The sequence below is a fragment of the Zosterops lateralis genome (genome assembly GCF_965231275.1).
Source record: "Zosterops lateralis genome assembly, chromosome: 15".
Classification (NCBI taxonomy): domain Eukaryota; kingdom Metazoa; phylum Chordata; class Aves; order Passeriformes; family Zosteropidae; genus Zosterops; species Zosterops lateralis.
The window spans coordinates 6,467,921-6,494,682 of NC_139775.1; the positions used below are offsets into that span (position 1 = coordinate 6,467,921).

Genomic DNA, 26,762 nt, shown 5'->3' on the forward strand with positions numbered 1-26,762 from the left:
AATTGCAGAGTAGAAATTTGGAATTGTTTAGGCTGGAAGAGCCCTCCCAAGGCTGCTGAGTCCAGCCATTCCCCCCAGCACTGACCCACGTCCCCAGGGTGCTGTTCTGGCTCTGGCTGGCACCAGGGAGGGTTGGGCAGGTGGGCATGAAGCCAGGCTGAGCTAATGCCTTGCCAGGGAATGCTTGGAAAAATAGGGGAAGAGGCTTTGCAGAGATTTTGAGACATAAAAGTATGAAAGATGGGGGGAAAGTGTTCTAGTAAGCATCTTGCTGGTTACCAGGTACTGGACAATGCTTTTTGTCCAAGATGGGGCCAGAAGGTTTGGATGGGGCTGGGAATTGCGCTCTCTTTGGCCTGTATGTTGTTTTTTTCCTGGAGAAGGAGCTTCCCCCATCCAGAGCTGCCTGTCTGGGCAGAGGAACAGGCAGGGGCTGAGGCAGCAGCCAGCACAGCAGCCATCACCCCTTTCCCTGTGGAACACATGGCTATCCCTTGCTTGGGCTGTTCCCCAGGAGGCTGAACCCCAAAACCACCCCATAGGAACTGAGCTGTGGCACTCTCCCAGCTCAGAGCAGGAATTCGGGGATTTGCACCCCTAGAAGAGCATGAACTGGGAAAATCCTAAGACAAGAGTACTCTCCTGCTTTCCAGGCCCATGAATAATTATTCCCCAAGCCAGTGGGAGCTGCTGCCTCTCCCCAGCAGCTGAAAGTTTAATGTTGGGAGCAGCGTGGGGCCGGGGCACGGGTGGCAGTGGCTGGGTGGTGTCACATCCAGGGGTCGTGTTATTTATTTATGGCCTTGGCCCAGGGCCTGGCACACACAAAGCAGCTCGGGGTGAGCTGGCGAGCTCAGAAACCCGATCCCCTCCCTGCCTGCTCTTTGGGGCTGGGATAAATATTTGATGCCCCCCAAGCCTGTGCCAGGGTGGGGGGAGAGTGGCCCTGGGCTCAGCCAGGGGTGAGCTCTGGGCATGGATTGGGTGAGCTGGAGTGGCAGGACAGGGATGGAGCTGGAATGAGGTGCAGAGCCTGGAAGGGGTTTCTTTTCATTCCTTCCCTTACAGCTGTGCCTGAGGAGCAATGGGGAAGCTGGAAAGGGGATCCCAGAGTTCGGAGCTCAGGCTCTGCAGTGTCCTCGTCCCTTTGGATGAGGACGAGCCCTGGGGCGGTGCAGAGGAGCCCTTCCCGGCGGGACAAAGGGTGATTCATTGCCACCTAACAATGTCCCGAGTCACTATTGTCCCCTCGCTGCGGGGAACAATCGGGATCACGTTCCCTGCAGGTCGTGGCTCGAACGCAAGGGAGGGAGAGATGAATCTGTGCACCAGGCACAGGGAATCGCCGATCAGGGGCACAAAAATCCCGTTTTCCATGGCAAAGGGATGAAGGATGGCACGGGGATGCCACAGGGGTCCACCCAGTCCACTGTCTGTGCCCACAGGCAGCCCGAGATTCCTGGGCACATCCAAGGGAAAGTTTGGGGTTGACAGCACCAGAAAGAGCAGGCAGAGGGTTCTGGTGGGAGCCTGGGGTCTGGGATTCCCCATGGATGTGTTTGGGATGTAGGCAGAAGTGTGAGGATGCTCTGGCAGGGGCACTGTGGGGTTTAGGAGAGGGGAGAAGGAAAAAGGCTGTAGCCTCCCTGTCATCCCAAGAGGAATAAAAAAAGGAAAAATCCCACCCCTTAGGGAAAAGAGGGGGGTCTGGGAGGCAGGAGCAGCCCCGCTGGGCACAGGTTTGGGGTCTGACACCATCGCTCTGCAGGTGAACGGGATCAACGTGGAGGGGCTGAGGCACTCGGAGGTGGTGTCCCACATCAAAGCCAGGGACAGCGAGGCGAGGCTCCTGGTGGTGGACCCCGAGACAGATGAGTACTTCAAGAAGCTGGGAGTGACCCCCACGGAGGAGCACACCAAAGGTGAGGCCTTCCTTTCCCATGACTCACGGGTGGGAATCTCAGGAGCGAGGCAGAGTCACATTTCCCTCCTGTCTCATCCCTCAGTAGTTTCCTGAGCACCACCCAGCTATTTATAAATAGTGAGAATACACCCTCACCCCGCCAAAAAACACTTTGTTGCTTTTACACGGCAAGTGATTAACTATGAATCTCCCTGCCACGGAGGTGGGGTGGGATTTTTTGGGGGGAACCTTCAAAGCCAGGCTTAGCAGAGCTTGTTCTAGTCCCTGCTCATGGTGGGACTGGATGAGCTTTAAGGTCCTTTCCAACCCGAATCATTTCACAATTCTCTGATTCTCTGACTGCTCTTTGCTGTACTGGAAGAACCTGTGGGCACTGGAGAGTCCCTGTGCAGAGGGCAGGGCTCCACGCCGGCTGATCACAGCCTGGATCCAGGGCAGGAAATGTTTTCCTGGCTGCTGAAACCTGGCAGGGAAAGCTGCTCCTCCACTCCCCAACCTGCCCCACTGCAGCCTCCCAGCCTGGGCTGTCCCCAGCTCAATGGGCAGCTCTGTGTTCCCAGCACAGCTGTTCCTTATCTGATTCCCGGGATGCTCAATGGGCAGATTTGTCCCCAGAAATGGGTCAGACAATGCTGGGGAGCCACAGGGTGTCAGATGCTCCCAGGAGGAGCCGGGGCTGGCTGCTGGCACTGCCATAGAGGAGCCCTTGTTCCTGAGAGGGTGCTCCAAGCCCTGCATTCACCAGGGAGCAGGGGTTGAGTCTGCCTGGCACCTGCATTCACACCAAAGGGCTCTGGTAAATTCTGCTGTTTGCAGGGGAAGAGGAAATAATAATTGTCCTCTTTAAATGAACTCCCCTGACCTCAAACTGACACTTTGCAAGCCTTGCAGCTCATCCTGAGCACCTCAACCTTTAAGCCAATGAGTGGCTTCTAGATTATTTTAAGTATTTAAGTATTATTTAAGTATTTAGAATATTTTAAGTCTTTCTAGGTATGGCTAATTTGTTTTTGAAGTCCAGTCTCACTTTTCTAGTCCTTGCCCATCTAAAGCTTGTTTTTTATTTAAGTGATTTAAAATTTAACTACTTAAGATACCAGAGAGATAAACAACACTTCTGTGTGAGCTGACTCTTCTGGTGCCCATTACTCAGTTTATCCTACTCTAAACACGAGTCCAACGTTCACTACAATAAAATATTTAAAGATCCCAAAGCCACATGGAGGTTTCTGCACTCTCAAAATCACAATTTATGTTTATTTTTCTGCTTTGCTCCAGAAATCCCTGCAGTCTGCAGTGATGCAGCCCCCAGTCAGTCCCTAGGGAAAGCATCCATGCTTGACATAATTCAGTTATTAATCCTGTCCCAATTAACACATCTGTTAGTCTGGGACAGTGAGACATGGTAATGCCTGGGGCAATGACTTGATCGTGGTGATTGGCAGCTTAAATGAATCAAATTTGCCATTGTGTGGGCTATTGTTAATTGTTGGAAGTGAGCAAATAAAAAAAAATTCCAGAGTGCCTGGAGAGCGGGTTGTGTGCCAGACACTGTTGTGGCAACACCATGATGCTGATTTTGATGAAGATTGTTGAGTTGACTTTTAAGATTTTTGATTAAGGAACTTCTGAAAACAAAGTAATGGTTTAAAAAAAAAAAAAAAAAGTGTGCTGCAGATAGTGCCTGTAGAAGGAGGTTTTTCCTGGCAGGTGTTTTCCTCTGATCAAAAGGGTGAAATGCAGTGAATTCAGGGGGTTTGGCAAGGATGTGGTTCTAGAAGGGCACAGGGAGAGGGGAAAGGCTTTTGGGGGGTCTGGGAAACAGCACAGGACAAAGTCAAGGGGCAGGATGAGCTGGGTGGGATGGGCAGGGGAGAGGAGGAAGGTGTGGGATGGGAGGTGATGCTATTGAGGGACGCTCTCCTGGAACCTGAGGCAGCAATCCCAGCTGAAGGTGCTCACTGTGTGTTTTTTCTGTGTTTATTGTGTCCAGGTGTGGTACCCCAGCCCATGACAAATGGATCTGCACAGACTCAGGTGAGTCCTCACCTGCCCCTGGGGATAGCCCAGGGCAGCAGTTTGTGGGCATGTGTTGGAGTGACCAGGAGGGATCAGGGTCTTTCCCTGGCTCCCACCTGTGCCAGGTGAGCCTGGATGCTCAAGTCCCCAAGGCTCATTTAGCTCAGCTTTACTGCTGCTGCCTGGTTTTAATTACTCCCCACCACAGCTTTAATTTAGAGGTTGAACAAGGACAATTTCAGCCACATTTAATCCCAGGGAGAGAGGGAGGAGGTGGCAATGTCCCAGTTCTGGCAGGAGGGGACCACGCTGTGCCTGGGGTGGGGATGTGGGAGAGCAGGGAGCTCCCCTGTGTGTGCAGGGTCCCCTCAGCAGGACCCCTCTAGGTTTCATCCCATCCCTGGAGCATCCCAGCATTGCTGTACCTGGGTATTTGTTGTGTTTAACTCTGTCTGCCACAAACCAGACTGACATTTTTCTTTCCTCTGAAAGCTGAATGGAGGATCCACATCTTCATCTCACAGTGACCTGCAGAGTCCTGGGAAGGAATCCGAGGTAAAACCCCAACACTCCCTGTCCCTTTTACACCCTGGTGTGGGAACAATCCAATGCACAGTGCTGTGCATTGATGAGTTTTCAGTTTATCTCCCAGACTTGGGTTCACTTGCACCCACTCAGCAACCAAAATCCAGAGTTTTCTCTCATCCCTTGTACTGTGAGTGTTCACTGACACCTTCTTGGGCAGCAATTCCTGCTTGGATGGCTTAGGAGGTGAAGGGATGCCTGCAGGATTTGGGATCTGAGGTGTAATTACACTGATGAGCTACAGCAAGGCTGGGGATCTGTGAGGAGCAGGACTGTGAGGCTCAAGTGCTGCTAGCAGGACCAGGGCAGGCTAAAATTAAAAAAACCCCAAACAAACAGTAGTTGGTTGTTTTCTTTTTAGTTTGGAGCAAAGTGAATTTATCACAGCATTTAAAGGAGGGGAGGAGTTGTTTTTGGTGACAGGCTGGGCTGAAGGGGTTTCTGTGGTGTGGCTCAATACTGGAAAGGGACAAAACTTGTTGGGCAAGGTGAGGTAGCAACCAAAAGTCAACACAAGGCATAGATTGGCATTCTCAGGCGTTAATGATTTAGCAGGTTTTTTTCCTCTTAAAATAAGTAGTGGGGATTTGTATTAAGAAGTAGGGGATTTGCAAAGTGCTCAAAATTCATCTTTAGCACAAGGTTCTGCTATAAATGGAGCAGAGTCTTCATGCAGGTTCTCTGTGGGGTCTCTGCCCTGCTGTCCCCTGCCCCAGGATGTTTGGGAGCAGGAATGTGACAGCACCAAGTGCTCACCTGGCCTCTCTGAGCACCCACAGCCCCAAAGCCTCTCGGGCACCAGCTGTGTCCAAGCTGTGTCCAGGTGCCTGCAATCTGCCAGTTTCCCCTGAGCATTGCATAATGCATGTCCTGATCCAATGGCTCAGCCCTGGGAAAACCAGGCTGTGTCCTATGGGGAGCACAGCAGGTTCTGCCCCCGAGTCACCCCTGGGCTGCTGCAGGGTCACTGCACGACAAGTCAGAGTCCCTGGGGTGCAGAGGTTGGAAAAGTGGGATGTGCTGGAGACTCCTCCCATGGAGTCACCCTTGGGCTGTTCAGGGGTCGCTGTCCTGGCAAGAAACCATAAGTCCTTGGTGGCATGAGGGGTTTCCTGGGCTCAGTTTGGGTTTGTTCAGCCCAGCAAGGCCAGTGCTATTATCTCAATGCTGATGGAAGGTCCTGCCCACAGTTATCAGCAGGGTCTGTGCACTCTGTTTCAGAGCTGGGCATGTGTGGTGGGGCTCTGAAATGTTTCCCTAAAACCAGAGATCTCCATGCTGTGTGTTTACTCACACCTGACACGAGTGTAGCTGGGCAGCACCTCCTGTGCTCCTGCTTTTCAACTTCAGCTGTGCAGTCACACACTCTTCAGGCAGGAGAAACACCCCCACAAAATGCAGTGTAGTAATGAACTCTATGGGATGCTGCTGCCAGTGAAACCATGGACACAGCACAGGGAAGGGGCTTTGACCTCCTGCTCCTAAAAGAACCCATCCCTGAGCATTTGCTTGTTGTGCAGGCTGGAGGAAATCCTTCATGGGAGGGGTTGTTAAACACTGGAAGTGCCCAGGGAGGTGGCAGAGTCCTCAAGGAACTCAAAAGACTTTGATTTAGCTAAGGAACTGTTGTTAGCAGTGCCAGTCAGATATGGCAGAGATGGTGCTAATCCAAGGTGGGAACCAACAGATCACAAGGACATAAAGGACTTGAGAAAGGCAGTAAAAGAATCTGGGTTAAGCTCACCCTATTTCAAACATTTTGAGAAATTGGAGGTGGTACTCGGTGCTCTGGGCTGGTGACAAGGTGGGTGTTGGGCACAGCTTGGGCTGGAGGATCCCAGAGTGTGGGGGTTCAGTGCTGCTTTCAGGGAACTCACGTCCCTTTTCTGGCTCGCTCTGGCACCGAGCTCGCGTTAAAAAGTAGTTTGGTATTCTGAGATACCTTCCTGATATCTGAGATATATCTAATACAGTTTGGTATTCTGAGATACCTTTTTGATCCTGTGGGCCTTTGCCTTGGGCAGAAGCATGGCAGTGGCGAGGAATGAAGAGAGGACTCTTGTGAGGTTCAGCTGAGTTTTATTCCACCCAGAGAGGGAACCCACAAAAGCCAGTTTCCTCCTCTGTCTCTCACCTTAAGTACAGGGGTGGGGACAGGGGAAGGGGACAAGCCTGGAACCAATCCCAAAGTGGGGGGGAGTGACCCGGAACACAAAGGACAGTCAATAGAACCAATGAATCAAATTGAGGGAGGGGAAGAACCAAGATCCTGCCAATCCCTCGACAGCCTTCCTGGAATCTTCCAGACACAGGGCAAGGCTGCAGAGTGATGGACAGGACCCATAATATGGGAAAAACGAAAAAGGGGTTTCACATGGGGTACATAACAAAGAGCAGAGGCATGCAGAAACTTGGTGAAACTCAAAATGCACCACAACACCAGAGAGTTTTCCAGCCTCAAGGATTCCCTTGAGGGGCTGTGGGGCACAGCAGTGCTTTTGGGAATGCTGACAGCTCTGTCCCTTCCCCGTGCAGGATGGAGACATGGACAAGAAGGACCCGTTTGAGGAGAGTGGGCTGAGCCTGAGCCCCACGGCCGCCGAGGCCAAGGAGAAGGTGAGGGCCAAGCGTGTGAAGAAGCGAGCACCGCAGATGGACTGGAACAAGAAACGGGAGATTTTCAGCAATTTCTGAGCCCTGCTGGGGCAGTGTCTGCCCTCCTCCCACCCCAGCCCGGACGTTTCTGAGGTGCCTACGCCCTTGTTCCTTCAGTCTCTATGTGAGATGCTTTATGCTCTGCTCTTCACTGGTTGCTTTTACAAGCAAGGCATATTTTAAAGTCCTTTTTATTTTTTATTTTTTATTGTTATTATTATTGTTGTTATTATTATTGTCGTTACTCACCAGCCATTCTCATAAGACAAATGTGACCAAAGCTCCTTTTCTTGCTTGCTCTTGAGCCCAGCTCTGGCTGCCCACCGTCCCCTTGTTCCTATGAGAAAGGACTGGAAGAATTTTAACTCTTGTTTCTTACCTGCATCATTTAGGCTTCTGTTACTTTTTTTTTTTTTAATGTGGGCTGTGTTGGCTTTGTGGGTGTCCCAGACTGAGCCCCATGGGATGCTCTGTGCCCCTGTGGAAACATCTCATGGCTCAGGATGGGGGTGCCAGGGACCCCCTCCCCAGCTCCTCATGCCCAGCATTAGCTACTCCCACTGTGGGAAAATGGACTGTGGCTGGAAATTGTTTGTTGGCTTTGCTGTTGAAGCAAAAACGTTTGTTTTGTTGGTTTGTTTTGTTTTTGTTTTTGTTTTTTTTTTTAATGAAGTCCCACGTGTTTCCAGTTAGTTTAGGAACTTCCCCCCATCAGCAGCAGCTCCTGCCCTGGCAGTAAAAGCCCATTTTTCACCCTAAACAGCTCTAGAGAGGGAGAGGGTGGGGTTTAAAAGCAAACCCCAAACCCAAAGGGCACAGCTCTCCCCACCTGCAGCTGTGGATGTGGCAGGGGAAGGAAGGAGCAGGGCCAGTCCTGCCCCATGGAGCACGAAGATGAGAACCACGAGATGCTACAGAACCTCTTTGGACAGAGCTGGAAGTGGGGATGACCCAACATCTGCTTCCAGGAGGGAGCACAGGGATGAGCTCCAGGCTCAGCACTGGAGAGTGGGGCTGGTGAAGGTCCCACCTGGGCTGGGATTTCGTGTACCCAGCCTGGGAGTGTCACCGTTGGAAGGGACGTCATCCTCCGTGTCTGTGGGGGTGGAGATGGAGCAGGACCTGCTGTGATGGGGTGGGCAGCACCTCTGGCTTCCTGTGGCCTCCTCCAAAGCCCTGCTCTCAGCATTCAGAGTGTATCTTTAAAGCATTACAGATTAAGTCCATTTAAGATCTTTTATTGTTGCCTTTGGCTGTGTGAGTGAAGGTGACTCAGCTGAGCTGCAGCGCTCCCAGGTAGCAGAGCTGAGTTACCTGGGGCTGTCCCACTCCCTCCCACACTTCAGCAGCAATCCCAGCCCTGCTGTGGGAAGGGACTGGGGGTACAAAGCCACTTTTCCCAGTTACCTGGCCATGGGTGACGTGTGAGCACAGAACTGTGGCTGTGCTCTGCCTCACTCCAGCCCTTCTGGGATAAAACCCTTGGGTGATCAGTGTGCTATGGATGTGGGAATGGCTCTGCATGGATTTCCTAAGGTATTTCCAAATTCTGGAGCTAGAAGGTGCCTTATACCATTCTCTGCTCTCCTCAGTAGCGGGCTGGGGCTCAGCACTGGGTGTTTGGCTTCCTTGGGGAGCAGCTGGTGCCTGTGGCCTTGTGCTGCTGGCAGGAGAGCGTGGAGAGCCTCAGGGGTGAAGGAGATGAGTTCTCTTTCTGAAAGTTATCTTTTAGGATTGTCGATGGGCTGAACAGGTTGAAAATAATGACTTTGGTGAGGAACTGGTGCAGGTGTTTGGCTGTGGGTCACGAGACAGGCAGTGGGGCGATGGGGGATGTGGAGAGGCTGCCTCCCCTCGGGGCTCTGCCATTGACAGGACACCTCTTCCCCATCCCACTTCAAATTACCTGCTCTCTTTCTGGCACCCAAAATATCGTCTTCTCTCTCTGGGTAGTGTTTGGAAGGAGCTCTTCTTTTCCATGGTGTGTGCACGTTGCTTCCTGTGCCCGCATTGCCAAACCCCGGCAGCGCCCGGGCTGCGCAGGGCAGAGCGTTCCCAGGACACTCTGCTGCACATCAGAGAGCACAGACCTGGTGTAAACACCCCAGTTCTCATCCCAGACTGCTGTAGTTGAGGGGGGGAGGGAAAGAAAAAAAACAACCTTGTGTAGTGTTGAATGTAGATCAAAAGAAATCAAGCGTGTAAATCCGTGTTGGTAAGATTGAAAATCTTAATCTCTCAAGTCCATGGAAAACTGCTCCTGGTTGAAGCATTACTGCATTCCTGACATCTTGTAGCTCAGTAGTAATTATTCAGTTCCTGTACATTTAACTTGGAAAAGAAAAATCAATAAAGTCTAAGGCTGTCAGCAGCATTGCAAACCCACCATGTACACTGTAATGTCAGTAATAAACTTGGTTTGCCATGTACCCAGCACTTATCTGCTCCTTCCTCTGCTGCCCGGGGAGCCCAGGGCGGAATTGCAGCCCTTGAGCACATTGTAAACTTTGCTTCCTCCCTCAGAGGAGCTGGAATTGCTCCTTTGAAGCTCCACAATGAAGTCAGCACTGCCCTTTCTTTGAAGAACAAAACACAGGGGTGGTAGTGTCCCTCTGTCAGCTCCTGGGGACACAGCCTAGCTCCCGCAGATGCTGTAACCCTTGTGGCACTCAGGGAGTGGCAGTGGCTCAGCTCCTGGCCCTGCTCTGCATCACTCCTTGTCTTGCTGCCAGGACCCAGAGGTCACTCATCCAGGCAGTGATTCCCTCTGCTCCTGGCTTGGGAAGGCTTCAGCTGGACCTCACAATCCCAGGATCACCAAGGCTGGAAAAGATCTCCAAGATCATCAAGTTCAACCTGTGCTTCATCCCCACCTTGTCCCCAGTCTGGAGCACTGAGTGCCACATCCAGGCCTTCCCTAGACACCTTCAGGGATGGGGACTCCAAACCTCCCTGAGCAGCCCCTTCCAGTGTTTAACAACCTTTTTCCATGAAGAAATCTCTCCTGCTGTCCACCCTTGATGTCCCCTGGGACAACTCTTGTCCTGTTGGGAGCACAGCTTGTTGTGTGGCAGGGCTGGGCAGGTGTGTGCTGCCCACTCTCAGCTGGGAGGGCAGGGCAGGTTGCCATGGTTCAGCCTTGCTGAGGTCACCCACCTTCTCTTCCCCTCAGCCAGTCTCACACAAATGCCAGCAAACCTCGTGGGTGCAAAAAAACCCTCACCACCTTTATTTAACAAGTATTTACAAGCAGCAGCAAGTCCTTGAGGACAAAGCTTTTCTCTACAGTGACTCAGTGTAGCACAGCTGGGATGTGCTCAGCCATTCACCCAAGCTGGAGCCTTCAGCTCTGTCCCAGCAGGACTGCTGCCTCTCAAAGCCCTTTTTTTCCTCTGGAGAGCTGAGCCATTGCCAGTGGCTGTTCCCCTGAGCTGCTGCAGCAGGCTCCTGTCCCCTGCAGTCACACTGCCAGCCCTGTGCCAGGCCCAGCTTTAGCAGGGCTCAGCCCAAGCAGCTTTGTGGCTCTCCAAAGGCTGGATGATCCCTCAGAGTCTCTTGGCAGCTGGGCAAATGTCTTGGTTGAGGCACTGGCTGCAGCGAGGGTTCACAGGCAGGCAGGTCTGCTGCCCAAAGCCCACCAGGAGCCAGTTTATCTCCTTCCAGAGGTCCCTGCAGCGAGAAGAGAACAGCAATGTTGCCATGCAGCTGCTTGGAAGGGGTGAGAAACAGCCCTGTGGTGTTAATGGGATCCCCTTCCCCTTCTGCCTGTTCCTTCTGGCTTCCCCTGGAGGTGAGTCCCAGCCCTTGCTGATCCCTGCTAAGAACAGCCCTTCCAACCTTTCCTGGTCCTGCTCAGCTGGAGGAAGCTGTGCCTGTGCTCAGGCACATGCCAGGTGTGGAGATGTCCCTGTGTATGTGTCAGCTGGTGTTTCATACTGAAAATTAATCAGCAGTGAAGGCCAGGATCCAGCCCTGGGCTGATGCTCTGTGACCACTGGGCTCAGCAAAGCTTTGTGTGGAAAAGCACGTGGTTTGGGTCATGGTAAACTTGGTGAGGCAAAAATCAGGGATCAAGAGCTCCACTAGTGGTGACTGGTCCATCTGGCAGCAACAGAACCACCACGCAGGTGAGATGATGCTGCTGCAGCAGAGGGGAAACACCTGCAACTACTGTGACCCTGGACAGAGGAGGGAGCCAAAATGCAGTCCCTGAAACTGCCCCATGCAGGACTTTGTGCAGACATGGCCCCTGCAGCCAGCTCAGGGCTCACCTGGGCAGCCACTCCTCCAGTGCCACCCGAGTCTCCTCGGGGCTCTTGGTCTCCTTCTTCACCCACTTGAGCCTGTTTGAGATCCTGTGCACGTGGGTGTCCACAGCTGGGGAGGGAGAGCCCAGAGTTTAGGTGGGGCAGGCACACCTGAACAGAGAGAGCAGAGCCAAAGCTGCCTGTGACAGCCACCAGCAGCCAGATGGAATGGGAGCAGAGGGCAGGGGAGAACTCCAAGAACAAATATTTTCTTCTCAGGCCCGGAGCCAAAAGCATTTGGGGTGGGTGTCTCTCCCCAGGCTCCCACAGCCTGAGGCAGCCTCTCTCCCCCAGGGTTCCCCTGCTCCATGGAACAGGCACAGGGCAGCCTGGCCCTTGTTCCCTCTCCACGTTCTCATCCTCCCGGAGTTTCGGCTGAAGTTACGCAAATCGTGATCTCTGCCCCTTCCTCTGCCCACATGGAAAACACATTTCATAATACCCACCAGCAGAGAGGGCTTGGGAGGCTTAAAGCAGTGTTTATAATGTGCTTTGAGCTCAAAAGCTCTGAATGCAAAGTGTATTATTGTTAGATCAGCAGTGATAAACCTGTCTCTGGGGCTAATTGGGCAAAACCCAGGAAATTGCTGTAAACAGGAAGACTAAGCCTTGCCTCCCAAATCAAAACCAAGCACACAATTATTTGGAAAACACTAGGCTGGTTTGGCTGCCTCTGGACTTCCCTCCCCCACAGCAGCAGAACAACAGAGCCCAAGGCCTGTTGGATACAGTGCAGAGGCCATGGCCTGTCCAGCTGATGGTCACCAGAGGGGCTGCAGGCTCCAGCTCCCACTCACTCACTCATCCTGACTTTCCCAGGGCTCTCCATCAAGCAGCACATCCTTTTGGAATACTAATCTGTCCCCAGGGGCCTCAGGCCAGGACCTGCAGGTGATGGTCCAGCCCCATCTGGCACCAGCTCCCCAGGGAAGTGACTTCCCTTGGGAATTTCTGCTATCAAATTTGGAGAGAAACAGCAGTTGCTTAAATCCTTCAATTCACAGCTGAGGGTCACATTGTTCCCCCACCCAAATACTCTGCAGATCTCTGAACCAAAGGGGTGTTACCCCCAGCTGGAGGCTGGGGCTGCAGTGCTTCCCCTCTGCTTGGGGAATGGATTGGAATTTAGGAGAGGGATGGGAAAAACCTGGTCCAAGTTACCTATCCCAGCCACGCTGTCCCAGGCAATGTGCATGGCCAAATGGGCCATTTTGGGCCCAACTCCTGGCAGCTGCACCAGCTCCTCCACAGTGCTCGGGATGTCACCACCATACTTCTGCTTCAGGATGGCTGTGGTCTGCTTGATGTACTTCACCTTGTTCTGGAAAACCAAGGGGAAAGGCACACAGGGGAAATTCCAGCACAGGGAAAAGACACACAGACCAGAAAACCAACCATTCCTGAGTGTATGTTACAGGTGAGGCCACACATGGGAGTTGTGGAGTAGACATAGCTTTGACTTCTGTTTGGAATCAAAATGCTGAGAGCTGGGAGCTCCAACCTCCCCGCACATCTCATCTTGCTGGGAACACAAAGTGCCAAAACTGGTGCAAAATCCAGCTCCTAGCCTGACTCCATGGGAGAGCTCCCCACAGGAAGGGCCCAGGGCGTTCCTGCACTCACCCTCCAGAATCCCACAGGATAAATGATCTGTCCCAGGGTGTCATCATCCATCTGCAGCACGCTGTCCACGGTGAGGCCGTGGCGGCGCAGGCGCAGCATGGCAGCACTTGTCACCTGGTCCTTGGTCTGGCTGGACAGCATCAGGGCCAGCAGCACCTGGTAGCGCATGACCTGGGGACAAAAAGGACACTGAGACAGCCTGGGAGGATCTGGGAGGATCCAGCACCTCCCTCAGTACAGGGTGTGCTCCCACCCTTCAGCCCTATCCACCCCCAAGAGACTGGAAGGCTGCAATGGGAATAATCCATAACCTTTTCATTCCACCACACAATAAAGGGAGGAAAGAAACACCTCCAAGCTCAGCTGTCAGTATCTGTGAGAGGGCAGGGAGCAGCTCTGTCTGCTGGGATCTCACTCCAAAGACACCAGTGCTGAGCCACAAAGGACTGGACAAAGCTTTTCCTGAGGATGGCGTGCTCAGGAGACCCACAGGATGCACAAGTACAAACGCCCAATGATTTTTCATTCAACTTCTGCTCCAAGTAGCTTTTAAAAATCCCAACCCTTTCCCACTAGGCTTCAGTAGGAACTGAGTGAATGGCTCCAGTGAGCTGCTCAGGGAACCAAATCTGAAGAACTGGCATGACAGAGACTGGCAGAAGAAGGACAAATTCCAGGAATTCCTCTGCTGCTGCCATGCAGGGTTTAGCCAGGCCATCATCTCCTATTTCCCAATTCTTTCTCCCCAGATGTGATTCCATCCCACCAGAGTGAGGAGGATGATGCAACTAACCCAAAATGACCCGGGATAACATGAGACACAATCCTCCCTCCAGCTCTCCTACAAAGCTTACAAAACCACAGGTGCACCAGGAAAAATCCCTGAGTTCATGGAAGCAGGATAATCTCAGGGTAAAAAGAACTGGTGTGAGGAGCTGAGGGGTTACAACATCCACTTTTTCTTGGAAGCAACAACCCATCTTCCCCAGGGAAGAGAGGCTATTTCCGTGTGGTGCTCCATGATCCTCTGGCCCCACAGCTGCCAACCCCCGTGGCTGAGAGCGTGTGACATTCCCTGGGTTTGGGGTCAGAGCTCATCCTTCTCCCCAGGGATCCAAGCCCAGGGCAGGCTGCCAGCAGCAAGGGCAGCATTCCACGTGAGGCTGTCCAGCTGCGTCCTCCAGACCCCTCCCTCAGAGCCCAGCAGGTCCCACTCCTCCTCTGAGCCTGCCTCTGGATGAGCTCCACATTCCCACTCCAGAGGCTCCTGCGGCTCCAAGTCTATGGGGTTGGATTAGCTGTCTGCAAAGTCACTCCCAACCCTAGCATTTGTGAGATTCTGTGATTCCCACATTCCCACTCCAGTGGCTCCCACTGCTCCTCCAAGCCTGCCCATGGGTGCTCCCCACATTCCTCTGCATTCCACAGCCACCTTGCTGGATACTTTCCTTGGACTCCTAACAAGATTTTTAAGGAAGAAAGGAAGACGGCTTCATGCCCTGCCATTCTGCTCCATAAGGCAGCACTGCCCCTCACATTCCTCACATCATCTGAGACAAATCCCAGCCCAGAGTCCTGATCCAGTTTCTGTCCTGGAAAAATCCCAAGTGGGACAGATCCAGGGGCAGCATGTGGAGGAGGCTGTGTTTTCCTGTGCCTGCCAGAGCTGGCAGCACGGTGCTGTTCCCTGTGGGAATGCTGTTCCTTGTGGGAATGCTGTTACCTGTGGAGGTGCATTGCTGTCATAGCACTTGTGCACTCCCATCTCATCCACGGGAGCATCCCTGCTCCTCCTCATCTCCCGGATGCGCTCCAGCTGCTCCTGCCAGTCCCGCGGCTCCCAGCGCGCCCTGCGGGGCTCGGCCCCATCGTCCTGCCCTGCTTCATAGGCGATGGAGAGGCTCTTCCTCCTCCTGCTCCGCCTTGGGATGCCGGGCGTGCCCTGGATCTGGCTCCCTGCACGGGATGGCAGAGATTCCAGGCTTGAGGAAAGATGCCTTCACCCCTCGCAGAGCTCAGTGACAGCCCCCAGTGCCCCCATCACCCGGGGACCCCAAGGAGAGCGAGTTCCCTCCCCTTAGTCCCAACCCAAACACTGCACATCCCCCAGTCCCAAACAGAGCCAGCACGGGGCGAGGGAGGGCAGAAGGACCTGGGGGACAATGGCAAACAAGGTGACAACAGTGGGGTCACATGTGACACGATGGGGACACGTGTCCCAGACACAGGTGAGGCTGCTGAAGGTGCATCCCCATCCTAGGATAGCCACATCCCTCACTCCGAGGGAGACGTGGCAAGGACATGCAGCCCGTGTCCCCAGCCAGGCGGTGCCCCTGGTGCAGCCCCAGCACAGCCCTGATCCTCCCTTCCCGTATTCCCCGGAATCATCAATTTCCCCTCTCCCGCAGGCCCCGTGCCCTCGATCCCCTCTTCCCGTAAGCCCAGGAAGCCACGAGCCCTCTCTCATACTCTCGATCCTGTGTCCTGTACTCTGATCTCCTGTAGGATGCCCAATTCCCTGTCCCATACCCCGATCCCCTGTCCCGTTCCCCCATTTCCTGTCCCGTATCTCCATCCCCTGTCAGTACCCCGATTCCCAGTCCATACTCCTATCATATCCCGACCCCCTGTCCGTACCTCAACCCCTGTCCCATACTTCCATCCCCTGTCCCACTCCGATCCCCTGTCCGTATCCCGAACTTCTGTCCCGTACCCCGATCCGCCGTCCATACTCCCATCCCCAGTCCCGTACCCCCATCTCCTGTCGGTACCCCGATCCCCTGCCCGTACCCCGATCTCCTGTCCGTACCCCCATCCCCGTCCCTACCCCCTCCGCCCCCGGCCGAGCGGAGCCGCCTCAGGGCCGCAGGCCCGGCCCGGGCCGCGCTCATGGCGGCCCCGCGAACTACCGGGCCCGGGGCGCACCGGGGCCGCCGGAAGGGGCGGGGCCTCGGCGGGGGCGGCACCGGCACCGGGCCCCGAGCGGAGCGGGCCGGGGGCGGCGGGGCCGGGCCGGGCCGGGCTCGGGGTGAGTGATGGGGGACCCGGCACCCCGGGAGGGAGACGCGCTTTTGGGTGGCGCCGTGACCCCGCTAGGTCTGGGGTCTGCGGTGTGACCCGCTGTGTGCTCGGAGAAACTGAGGGGTAACCCCCGTTGTGTCTGGGGGGAGCCGTGCTGTGACCCCCGTTGTGTTCAGAGGGGTCTGTGCTGTGACCCCCGTTGTGTTCAGAGGGGTCTGTGCTGTGATCCCCGTTGTGTTTGGGGTCTGTGCTGTGACCCCCGTTGTGTTTAGGGGGGCTGTACTGTGACCCCCGTTGTCTTCGGGGGGTGTGGGTTTTGACTCCCGTTGTGTTTGTTGTCTGGTCCGTGACCCCCGTTGTGTGTCCCTAAGCGGTGGTGGCATGTCCTGGCTTGGGGTGGGATGTGGCATGTCCGGGCTTGTTTGGGGGTCGCGGGGGAGCAATGTGCCATCGCCCGGGGTGGGTTAGGGCTGTGGGGGTCCCCAGCGTGTGTCCCTGGGGACAGAGGGCTCTGTGTGTGTCCCTGAGGATGGTGGGATAAGGGCCTGGCGTGTCCCCTGGTGCCATTGGGCCAGGGTCCTTGGCGTGTCCCTTGGTGCCACTGGGCCAGGGTCCATGGCGTGTCCCTTGGTGCCACTGGGCCAGGGTCCATGGCGTGTCCCTTGGTGCCACTGGGCCAGGGTCCATGGCGTGTCCCCTGGTGCCGCTGGGCCAGGGTCCATGGCGTGCCCCCTGGGATGCAGGGACGGGCTCTGTGGTGCATCCCCGGGAGTGCCAGGGATTGCTGTGCCCAGAGTGTAGGATGGCCATGGGGTGTCCATGGGGTTATAGGGGTATATGGGGGATATAGGGATATATGGAGATATAGGGGTATATGGGGATATAGGGATATATGGGGTTATAAGGGTGTAAGGGAGTATAGGGATATATGGGGATATAGGAGTATATGGGGATGTAGAGGTATATGGGGATATAGGAGTTTGGGGTTGTGCAGGGTCGTGTGCCCAGGGCAGGGGTCCCCCAGGGACAGTGGGTGGGGCAGGGGGAGACAGTCTCTGGAGGTTATTGTTGTTGTAATGGCCAGCCTTGTTCTTGCCCCATCTTTCTCTTGCCATGGCAGCACTTGGATGAAGTCCTTTCTCACTTCCGTATCGACAGCACAGCATGATGTGCTTGGCCTTTGCTTTGGGAACAAGTATCCAGCTCACCCCTTCCAAAAAGTGTGTGCATGTGGATGTACTGCAAAAACCAGCCTGCATGGTGGGCTGGACATTCAGAGTGCCCAGGAAAGGGTATCCCAAAGGCCCATGTTCCATGTAGAGCTGCAGGATGTAGATGCTGTAGGCAGGAGCAGCACAAGCTCCTTGTGTTTCCTGTGTTGGGCTTCTCCCATGTTTGAAAAAGCTCAAGACACCCAAGCTCTTTGGAAAAGCCCCGGTGTGGTGCTGTTATTGGGGTTTTCCTGCTGAAATATTTCCCTTGGGCCTCCCTTACCAGAATGTGTTCTGTATTTGCAGGGCCTCAGCTCTTGGCAGCAATGGCAAAGCCTCAAAGCAAGGATTCTGGGCTGAAGGAGAAGTTCAGGAACCTCCTGGGGCTGGGAACATCCCGGGGAAGTTCCAAGTCATCGGAGGGCAAGCAGACAGAGTTTATCATCACTGCAGAAATACTCAAGGTGTGAGAACTGAATGAAGGTGGGGGTAGTGCCTGGGGTACCTCAGCTGAGGGGATCAGGAGGGCTTGCTCCTTTTCAGTTTTGTTTTGGCATTCAGTTCCTCTTCATCATTCCCTCTCCTGATCTCTCAACTCATTCTCTCATCTCTTGGATGTAGAATTCACCTACTTGGCAGCTCCAGCATTTGAGTTATTCACTCATTGAATGCTTTGGAGATACTTGTTATGTTGGGTTACAGGGTATTTCCCTGTCCCTTCCTTTTTTAAAGTCTGAGCTTGATGAAGTTTCTGTGGTGGCAGTTTCCACAAGCTGGGAACGGTTTCTGTTTTATGAAAACCTGGGTTCTGTGGAAATGAAAAATAAAATAATTGATTCCAGTAATTGGTACCACAAGTCTGTAAGCAAAATAGTTGGCACACAAGGAGGAAAATACATTAAAAAAGAGGAGAAGGAGACCAGAATTCCTTCTCCCCTTGGAGAAATGGATAAGTATTTCTGGTAAGATAAACTGTTGGTTTATTTCTCCATTTCTTTCCAGGAACTGAGCATAGAGTGTGGATTGAGTAACAGGATACGAGCAATCAGTCAAATTTGTGAAGTGGCAAAAACCAAAAAAATTGAAGAGGTGAGTTCTAAAGTGTTCAGTGAGTATTGGAAGAATGGAAATTTAAGCACTAGCTCTCAAACTATTGTAAGAGACTCCTGGTGTTTAGAAAGCTTTTTGAAATGGATGATCCCAGAGCCTGCTTTGTGTTGTAAAAGGAAATTGGTCTGCCCAGCCTTCCAGCTCTGGAGCAGAGGGGATGGAGCTGTTGGGCTTTCTGGACCTTCCTGGAAGGAGAATGCTGGGGATATTCAGGATAGCTCATGGGAGATGATGTTGAGGGGTGTCCTTATCTCCTCCTGGCTTGTTAATAAGCAGCCCCCAATTGGTTTTGAGCTAATTTTGTAGCTGGGTGAAGGCTTCTGCACAGATATTCACACTTGAAGTGAGTGTGGAATGAGGAATTTCAGTTCCTGGGGAGTAGGGCTGGTTTTGGTGTCTGCTGGCCTTGCCCTTAGTGTACGACTAGGTGGGTGAGCGTCCCTCAGAGCAAAGAGCTGTGGACATGAAACCCCTACATCTTCATCATGGATTGCTATAACTCACTGTGAGCTGCTGCCAGGAGATCCCAGGAGGAGCTGAGCTTTCCTGCTTCGTGCTTTTGCTCTGGTTTTTGTTGTTGTTTCTGCTCCCAGCACGCCGTGGAGGCTGTGTGGAAGGTGGTGGCTGACATGCTGCAGCCGGAGCGTCCTGCCGAGGCCAGGCACGCCGTGCTTCATCTGCTCAAGTCCATCGTCCAGGGACAGGTGACAACAGCCCCACAGGGCAGGGAACAATGACCTAAACTGGGCTTTGTGCAGGGGGAAATGGGAAAAGCACCATTCTCTACAAATGTTTATATTTGTAATTTCGGTTGTGTCTCATAAACAGAAGAGGAAGCATTTTAAGTCTTAGTTTGACCTTGTACCAAAACTTTTCATACAACTCATAGAAAGCTGTCCTGGTTTGGGCTAATGCTCTTGAGAAAGAGGAAATACTTTGGGTTAAGTTCAGCATAATTCAGCAAATTTTACGTGGTCTTTGCCCAGACCTTCTAGTCCCAGTTTGCAGCTGGTTTTGATGTTTCAGGTATGCAAGGGGTTCTGTGTGAGACACTTCTAGCCTGGCCAAGTTCAGCACACAATGAATTCTTCAGATTTCCCAACGTGTTGCACAAACATGGGGCTGAATCAGCCCAAAGTTGTCATTTTCAGTGTTCTGAGAAAGCAAGGGTGGATGCTTGTGAGGAGAGCAGGCATTGATTCAACAAAAAACATAATTTCAAGCGTGAAGATTACGGAGGTAGACCTTGATAATATTCAGACCTTAACCCCTTCCATTTTTTTTTTTTTTTTTTTTTTTTATTTCAAGGGTGAGAGATTAGGGATCCTCAGAGCCCATTTTTTTAAGGTTATTAAGGATTATCCCTCCAATGAAGATTTGCATGAACGGCTTGAGGTGTTCAAGGCCCTGACGGAGAATGGACGATACATCACCTACCTGGAGGAGGAGCTGGGTGAGTGTTGTCCCAACCCCTCTTCAATTTGGTGGGAATAAATCCAGGCAGAGACATCCAGTGATAACAGAAAAGGGTAGTAGTGGTATCATTCCTGGGTAGAAGGCGTATTGTGAAAGGCTTTTTTTTTCTCCTTCTTTAGCTGATTTTGTGCTGCAATGGATGGATGTTGGGTTGACTTCTGAGTTCCTCCTGGTTTTGGTGAACCTGGTGAAATTCAATAGCTGCTACCTGGAAGATTACGTAGCTGACATGGTTCAGTAAGTTGGGGGTTTTTTAACTCCTGCCTGCTTATTCCTGATAGATTACAGACAAAGTTGCAGATCAATATAGACAGCTGGGATATTTTTTGTCCCTATTAGGTCTGTTTCATCCCAGATAATTTCTGACAAATATTTGATTTTCAGTTCTTGTGGTGTTCAGATCTGTTTTAGTTTAAATGTGCTTTTCCCATTCCATGGGGTGGGCCTGTTTGCATTGCTTAGTCTCACGAGGGTCTGTGCTGTTGCATTACCTCAGCTGCATTTAAGTCTCCCTTTAACTTTTTAAAAGGAATTGCAGAGCTCAGTGTCCCTTGGTGTGTCACCAACATTGCCGCAGGAAGGGCAGTGAGGAGTTAAATAACATAGCAATTAACCTGACTCTTTGTGATTTGCTTAAAATCATGTGGAGCAAACAATTCTAATTAAATGTTCTTTCTTAACAGCAAGATCTGCCTCTTGTGCATTCAGACTTCATCATCTGTGGACATAGAGGTCAGTGATCTGAGTTTCTTTCAGTACTGCAGAACTCTTTGAAGTTCTTTGAAACTGTAACTTCTACAAACAAAATCAGATCATCAGACTCTGGGTTTATTCTGGTCTTTTAAGAGAGCTGATGCAATATTATGTTATTTGTAAGCCAATAAATCTCATGCACCATTAATTTATTCCAAAGCAAACAGAACATTAATCAGTTTGATAAGACAATGATTTTTAAAAAGAAAAAAAAAAAAAAAAAAACAAACCAAAACCCCAAAAATATCTTCATCCTTTTTGACTTCCATAAGATTTCCTTGAGTGTGCCAGGTGAGGATTTGACTTGGTTGATTCACAGGGAAGTGCACAACCATTTTGTCTTTCCCTTTCCCAAAGATTTCCTTGCAAGTCCTGGATGCAGTTGTTTGTTACAACTGCCTGCCCTCGGAGAACCTGCCCGTGTTCATCATCACCCTGTGCCGCACCATCAACGTGAAGGAGCTCTGTGAGCCCTGCTGGAAGGTCAGAACCCTCAGAACCCCTGCTTGTTTTGGTGAATTCACTCCTGGGTGAAGTGTCAGACATACCTGTGCACATCTGCCACCAGTTTCAACTTGCATTTAAGAGCAAATTAAAAATTTGTTTTAAGTGTTGAGGGATCATTAGTGCAAGCTGTGTCATGTCCGTGGGGTTCTCCGCTGGTTTCAGGTGTGACAGGATTCTGTCCTAGTTTGGGAAAGGCAGAGGACACATTCACTCCAGAAGCATGGCCAGTTAAATCCGTTTTTAGGCTACTGAGTGTTGTAACAGTTGAGGATTGAGGTGTTCTCTCTGGATTTGCAGCTCATGAGAAACCTCTTGGGAACTCACTTGGGACACAGTGCCATCTACAACATGTGCAGGATCATGGAAGACAGGTAAGGGAGGAGGATCCAACAAATCCAAGGGATTCAGTAAGGTCCCAGTGAGATAGATGGGGAGTCATCATCCTCAGGAGAAAAAGCTGAAGGTGCTGGTGCTTAGAAATAAATTCCCTTTCTAGTTATGCTGCTGAAGTGCTCATTTGGGGCATTTCTGAATTTAATTTCCCTCTGTTTAAAGTTGTGGTGAATGATTTTCTGCTTTTCGTGTGTGTCCATTGCTGTGCAAGGCCCTGATGTGTAACAGCTGGGAATTCCTGTTAGGACAGTGCATATTCCTATTGACTTTGTATGCTGAAGTAATTGTGGCATAGTCTGAATCTTCCCTTCCCCCTGTCCTTAGATCCTACATGGCAGATGCAGCCCTGCTGAGAGGGGCTGTGTTCTTTGTTGGGATGGCTCTGTGGGGGGCTCATCGCCTCAATTCCCTCAGGAACTCCCCAACTTCAGTGCTGCCTTCATTCCTCAAGGTAGGTTGGGATGCTGGGGGAACTTTTTAATCACCTGGACAAATTTAGACCAAAAACGTGCCCCTCTACACCAAAGAGATCTTTGTAGGCCTGGAGGATGAAAGGGAGAAATAGGGTGTGGGGTGAAGCAGAGAGAAATGGTAAAACAAGTAAAGCAGGAGGATTTATGTCTGTAGCTGGGGCCTCCTCCTCAAATGTCTTTGGCCTGAAGAGCAAAAGTCTGAATCTTTTCTAGCAAATACCTACATTGTGGCTTAAAAAAATAAAATACAAAGCAACAACTTTGATTCTTCCCAGTGGATGGTACAAAAGTGAGGGAGGGTGTCTTCAGGGACAGCCTCAGGGCTCTCAAAATTTCCTCCTCTGAGTGCTTCAAGCAGGAATTACTGGCTTTAATCCCCTTGTCTGCCTGTAGGATGGGGCTGTGTCTGCCATCTGAGCTACAGCTGCTCGCAGGAGAGCAGAACTGCTCTTGAGAAAGTGGCTCTGTGCTGTGTCCTTTGTGTGCAGAGACTTGAATGGATTTATCTCAGGCCTCCAGGCTGATTTCCTAATTAAAAAGGCGTGCTGCATTTGAATGCAGAGGGTTCCTGGGCTCTGCTCCCCAAGTGCTGCTCACTGACTGAAGTGCTTTGGGTTCCAGGCCATGACCTGTCCCAACGCAGTCGTGTCCTACGAGATTGTTCTGTCCATCACACGCCTGATCAAGAAATACGGGAAGGAGCTGCAGGCTGTGACCTGGGATATCCTCCTGGACATCATGGAGCGACTGCTGCAGCAGCTGCAGGTGGGTGTTGGGCCTGCCTGGATGTGCTTTCAGTCCCAAGGCTTTGCTATAAATTGTTTTGCAAATGGAGCTGTTTGTGCGCTGTGTGGGAAGTTGAAGCTGAGAAAGGCTTAGCCCAATTCTCACTGCTGTGGTTCTCTTGAGTTTGCTGTTTGTATTAAAAATTAGCACTTTTTGGCAAGGTAGAACTCTTTCAGGATTGGTTTTATCTCTTCTCAGGTTCTGGAGAGCCAAGAACTGAAGTCCATTGTACATGATCTTCTGACCACAGTAGAAGAACTCTGTGACCAGAATGATTTTCATGGCTCTGAAGAGAGATTTTTTGAGCTGGTGGAAAGATGTGCTGATCAGAGACCAGTAAGGCTTTATTTTTGTCCTCCTTTTGGGTCTCTTCTGTTACAGCTGAAATTTGAGAGTCCTAAAATAGGAAATGGTCAGAAAATCCCAGCAAGGACTTCCACGACCCTTATTCCTCTGGAGGGAGTTGGGGGAATGGATTTATAATGTTTGCTTATTCACTAAAAACATTTCTTGGTCTTTCCATAAAAGGAATCTTCCGTGTTAAGCCTGATAACATACAGAGCTCAGTCCATCCACCCTGCCAAAGATGGCTGGATTCACAACCTGCAACTCTTAATGGAAAGGTTCTTCAGGTAGGAAATCATAACTTTGGGATCTTGTTCTTTTTAGAAGCACTTTCAAGTGTTTCTTGCCACCTTGTCATGTCAGGTAATTTTGTTTTCTGAAGTTCTAACGTTCTGAAGTTCTAAGTTAGTAAATGGCTGCTGAGAAGTGTGGCAGTCCCAGGGCACAGCACATGAAAGGACTTATTTAACAGAAGAAAAGCTTTCCACTGAGTTCTTTATGCTGCTTTTTTTTCTTCTTCTCTTTCTTTCCATTCAGTATTATTCCAATTAACTTAGGCAGTTGTGTTCCACTCCACAGCACTTTGTAGTTCTGACACCAAACAATATTTCCCTGTTAAGCATTAGGATTGCATATGGTTATCCAGTATTCCAGTTATCTGGTTTTGAATTGGTGCTCCCTAAGGGATTCTGTGCTCTGAAACATCAACACAGAGCAATAACAAACTTTTGTCTCCTCTGTGAAATGCTGCCAAAGAGCAGCTCTTCCTCAGTGCCATGTGTTTGGTTTTAAATTTGCTCACTGGAGCACTTGTTCTTCTGACATGTGCTTCCTAGTTTGGATTGGAAATGGGAAAGCTGCAATTACAGGTCTGCAGAAGGAGTAAAAGCTGAGTTGGGATTTGAATTTCCAATGTTCTTGAATCTGATTTCAGATGTAGAGACATTAACTGAGGGCTCAGCTGATCTCTCACAGTTGCTCTTCCAACTCTGAAAAAACTTCTTATTTTCCTTTAGCTTTACTTTATCCCCTTTCCTAAATATTAACAACTCATTTTTTTTACACTTTGGACTTGCTTTTCCTGTTTTAGGAATGAGAGCCGTAGTGCTGTTAGGATTAAAGTTCTGGATGTGCTGTCCTTTGTGCTGAGCATCAACAGACAGTTCTATGAGGTGGGTGTTTGTCTGGGGGTCCCAGCTGAGGTCCCAGGTGGGTGGGAAAGCCTTTGGTGAGGCACGTTTTCTTTGGGGATTTCAGGTCCTCCCTGCCCATGGGGAATGCACAGCCCTGAGCTCTAAATCTCACCCACACAGACCTGTTTCTTTGGGATGCTCGTAGGGGGATTTGCCATTATTTGTCCTTAGCTGGATACAGGAAGGTGCAGCTTGCAGTGGAAGCTGCTGGGTTTTGAGGACAGACCTGGTTGTGTCTTGGCTTCCCTGTTTTAAGGCCATTAATTCCATGTCCATTTTGTTTTGGAAGAATTGACAGTCAATGTGAGAGATGCAAAGCTGATTTAAAAACCTTGTAAAAGGATGGGGACTGGACATATTGAGCAGTGACTGGTCTTGGTGCTTGCAGTTTATCTGCTGTGAGAGAGGAGTTAAGGAAGAGCTCCAGGATGTGCCCAAAGTGTCAGAGGGCAGGAAGGGGCAGAGATGCTCCCTGGATTCCTTCAAGATTTGGGAAAACTTGAAGCTTTTTGGTGTTTCCTCTCTCCCTCTCAAAAAACCAAGGCCTAGAAATCCCTTGTCTGTTTGAGCCTGGGCTGTCAAATCTGTAGGACAGACAAAAACCAAAGCACTGAAAAGTTTAATTAAAGTCACAAATATCTGGAGGGATGGTAGACAGAAATACCTGTTGGATGAAGGAGGAGATGAAGTAATGAAACAGTGGAGGAACAAGTCTAGTGCCAGAATAGCTGAGTTCTTTTGTTTGCAATTCTTTTTCTAACATGCTGAATATCTGACAAGCTTAGGGAGGTCTGTTCTCTTGCAGGAAGAGCTGATAAACCTGGTGGTGATCTCCCAGCTGGCTCACATCCCAGAGGATAAAGACCATCAGGTCAGAAAATTGGCCACTCAGCTGCTAGTGGACCTGGCTGAAGGCTGCAACACTCATCACTTCAACAGCTTGCTGGACATCATAGAGAAGGTGAATAAAAAACCTCCAGGGCTGGCAGCTTTTCCAGCAGAGATGACTTCCTGAGGCTTCCCTCACCTTCCAGCATGGAAACAGAGAAAGGATGTGCTGCAGGTTTAAACCATGTGTTGCTTTTCTCTTTCAAAGGTGGCTGCACATTCTCTGTCGTCTCCTTCAGAACTGGAAGAGAGGGACTTGCTGTCATATTCAGCTTCTCTGGAGGATGTCAAGACAGCAGTTCTTGGGCTCCTGATAATACTTCAGGTAGATTCTGCAGAGCATTAAACAGAGATGATTCATAATAGCCTTCTGCTGGACTTGGCTTTTTAGATAACTCTTCTCCCACTATTAAATATTTTGCCATTTGTTTACTATTTAATATTTTAACTCTTGTTTTGGTCAATCCTTTGATTTTGATCTCCGTGGGACTGTTTGCTAAGTGTTATATTTTCTTAACTCCCGTTGTACAACCCAGATGAGCGCATTTTCCTGTGTGGAGGAATTTATGTGGCCATAAATTAGCAGAAAGGAGGAGTTCATAACCTTGAATAGATTTAATAAATCTGTTGTGTTTGGGCAGCATGTCCTGGGCTGTAGTAAAGAGCAGGCTGTTCTCTGGAGCAGCCAGAGCTGCACTGGACTCTTTGCAGAGGTTCCTTCCAGAGCCACCTGTTTCTGTTTCATTGAGGATGAAGTTTTTGCTGCATTTCTGCTGGAACTGGCAGTGCAGCCCCAGGTTTGTGACAGAGCCCTGGGGCTGGGCTGTGTTTCTGTGCCTGCAGACCAAGCTGTACAGTTTGCCCTCCAGCCATGCCACACGTGTCTACGAGATGCTGATCCAGCACGTCCAGCGCCACTACATCTACTCCTACAGCCTCCCTGTGGCCAGCAGCATCAGGCTGCAGGTAGGAGCAGCAGCCCCTGTGCTCCCAGGGCCACAGCTGCACAATCCTCTGAGATTTCTGGGTCTCAGGTGGGGACTGAGTGTTCTGGAGCTTGCAAGAAGTAGGATTAAATGTTTCTCGGCTCGCACGGGTGTGTAAATGCTGTGCGACACCAGCAGTGGTGCCTCCTGCAGAATGAGCCATGGCATCTCTTAAAAATCCTTTTGCACCTGGAAAAATATCATGTGGGGGTGGGAGTATTCCAGTGGCTTGGAGTTTGAGTGACTCCAGTATTTTCCCTGTTCCAGGTGTTTGATTTCCTGCTGATGCTCCGAGCTGACTCCCTGCACCGCCTTGGCCTTTCCAACAAGGATGGAGCAGTGAGATTCAGCCCCTACTGCCTCTGTGATTTTGTGTAGGTTTCTCATTGTGTTAAGCAAAAGAATTGCACTGTGGTTTGGGTTGGAAGGGATCCTAGAACTCAGCCAGTGCCACCCCTGCCGTGGGCAGGGACACCTTCCACTCTCCCAGGCAGCTCCAAGCCCCTG

The 26,762-nt window shown here is 51.1% G+C and overlaps 3 protein-coding genes across 10 annotated transcripts in view; 2 read left to right on the forward strand and 1 right to left on the reverse strand.

The window, feature by feature from the left end:
- Nucleotides 1-9,619, forward strand: part of NHERF2 (NHERF family PDZ scaffold protein 2) — a 33,921-nt gene extending 24,302 nt beyond the window's left edge. For all 4 annotated transcript variants that reach the window (XM_083872820.1, XM_083872822.1, XM_083872823.1 and 1 more), the window contains exons 4-7: nt 1,769-1,922; nt 3,918-3,961; nt 4,436-4,498; nt 7,064-9,619. In XM_083872820.1, coding sequence (XP_083728946.1) covers nt 1,769-1,922; nt 3,918-3,961; nt 4,436-4,498; nt 7,064-7,222 — 420 coding nt within the window. In that variant the 3' untranslated portion in view covers nt 7,223-9,619. The remainder of the gene's footprint in view (nt 1-1,768; nt 1,923-3,917; nt 3,962-4,435; nt 4,499-7,063) is intronic.
- Nucleotides 9,620-10,187: 568 nt separating this feature from the next.
- NTHL1 (nth like DNA glycosylase 1) lies at nt 10,188-16,004 on the reverse strand (the record flags this gene model as incomplete). Of its 2 annotated transcripts, none has more annotated exons than XM_083872731.1 (6): nt 10,188-10,852; nt 11,455-11,560; nt 12,652-12,811; nt 13,114-13,284; nt 14,837-15,069; nt 15,941-16,004. In XM_083872731.1, the coding sequence occupies 6 exons, from the start codon at nt 16,002-16,004 to the stop codon at nt 10,729-10,731; spliced, it is 858 nt and encodes a 285-aa protein (XP_083728857.1). In that variant the 3' UTR covers nt 10,188-10,728. The 2 variants fall into 2 exon arrangements, 1 of the variants encoding a protein (XP_083728857.1); XR_014591198.1 differs by having other exon boundaries at nt 10,741-10,852; nt 11,455-11,601.
- Nucleotides 16,005-16,098: 94 nt separating this feature from the next.
- TSC2 (TSC complex subunit 2) overlaps nt 16,099-26,762 on the forward strand; it is a 32,503-nt gene continuing 21,839 nt past the window's right edge. For all 4 annotated transcript variants that reach the window (XM_083872437.1, XM_083872438.1, XM_083872439.1 and 1 more), the window contains exons 1-18: nt 16,099-16,141; nt 17,652-17,809; nt 18,348-18,434; nt 19,049-19,159; nt 19,764-19,908; nt 20,051-20,168; nt 20,615-20,663; nt 21,042-21,167; nt 21,489-21,562; nt 21,909-22,035; nt 22,679-22,822; nt 23,042-23,179; nt 23,372-23,475; nt 24,279-24,360; nt 25,187-25,342; nt 25,478-25,594; nt 26,113-26,235; nt 26,523-26,629. In XM_083872437.1, coding sequence (XP_083728563.1) covers nt 17,672-17,809; nt 18,348-18,434; nt 19,049-19,159; nt 19,764-19,908; nt 20,051-20,168; nt 20,615-20,663; nt 21,042-21,167; nt 21,489-21,562; nt 21,909-22,035; nt 22,679-22,822; nt 23,042-23,179; nt 23,372-23,475; nt 24,279-24,360; nt 25,187-25,342; nt 25,478-25,594; nt 26,113-26,235; nt 26,523-26,629 — 1,946 coding nt within the window. In that variant the 5' untranslated portion in view covers nt 16,099-16,141; nt 17,652-17,671. The remainder of the gene's footprint in view (nt 16,142-17,651; nt 17,810-18,347; nt 18,435-19,048; nt 19,160-19,763; nt 19,909-20,050; nt 20,169-20,614; nt 20,664-21,041; nt 21,168-21,488; nt 21,563-21,908; nt 22,036-22,678; nt 22,823-23,041; nt 23,180-23,371; nt 23,476-24,278; nt 24,361-25,186; nt 25,343-25,477; nt 25,595-26,112; nt 26,236-26,522; nt 26,630-26,762) is intronic.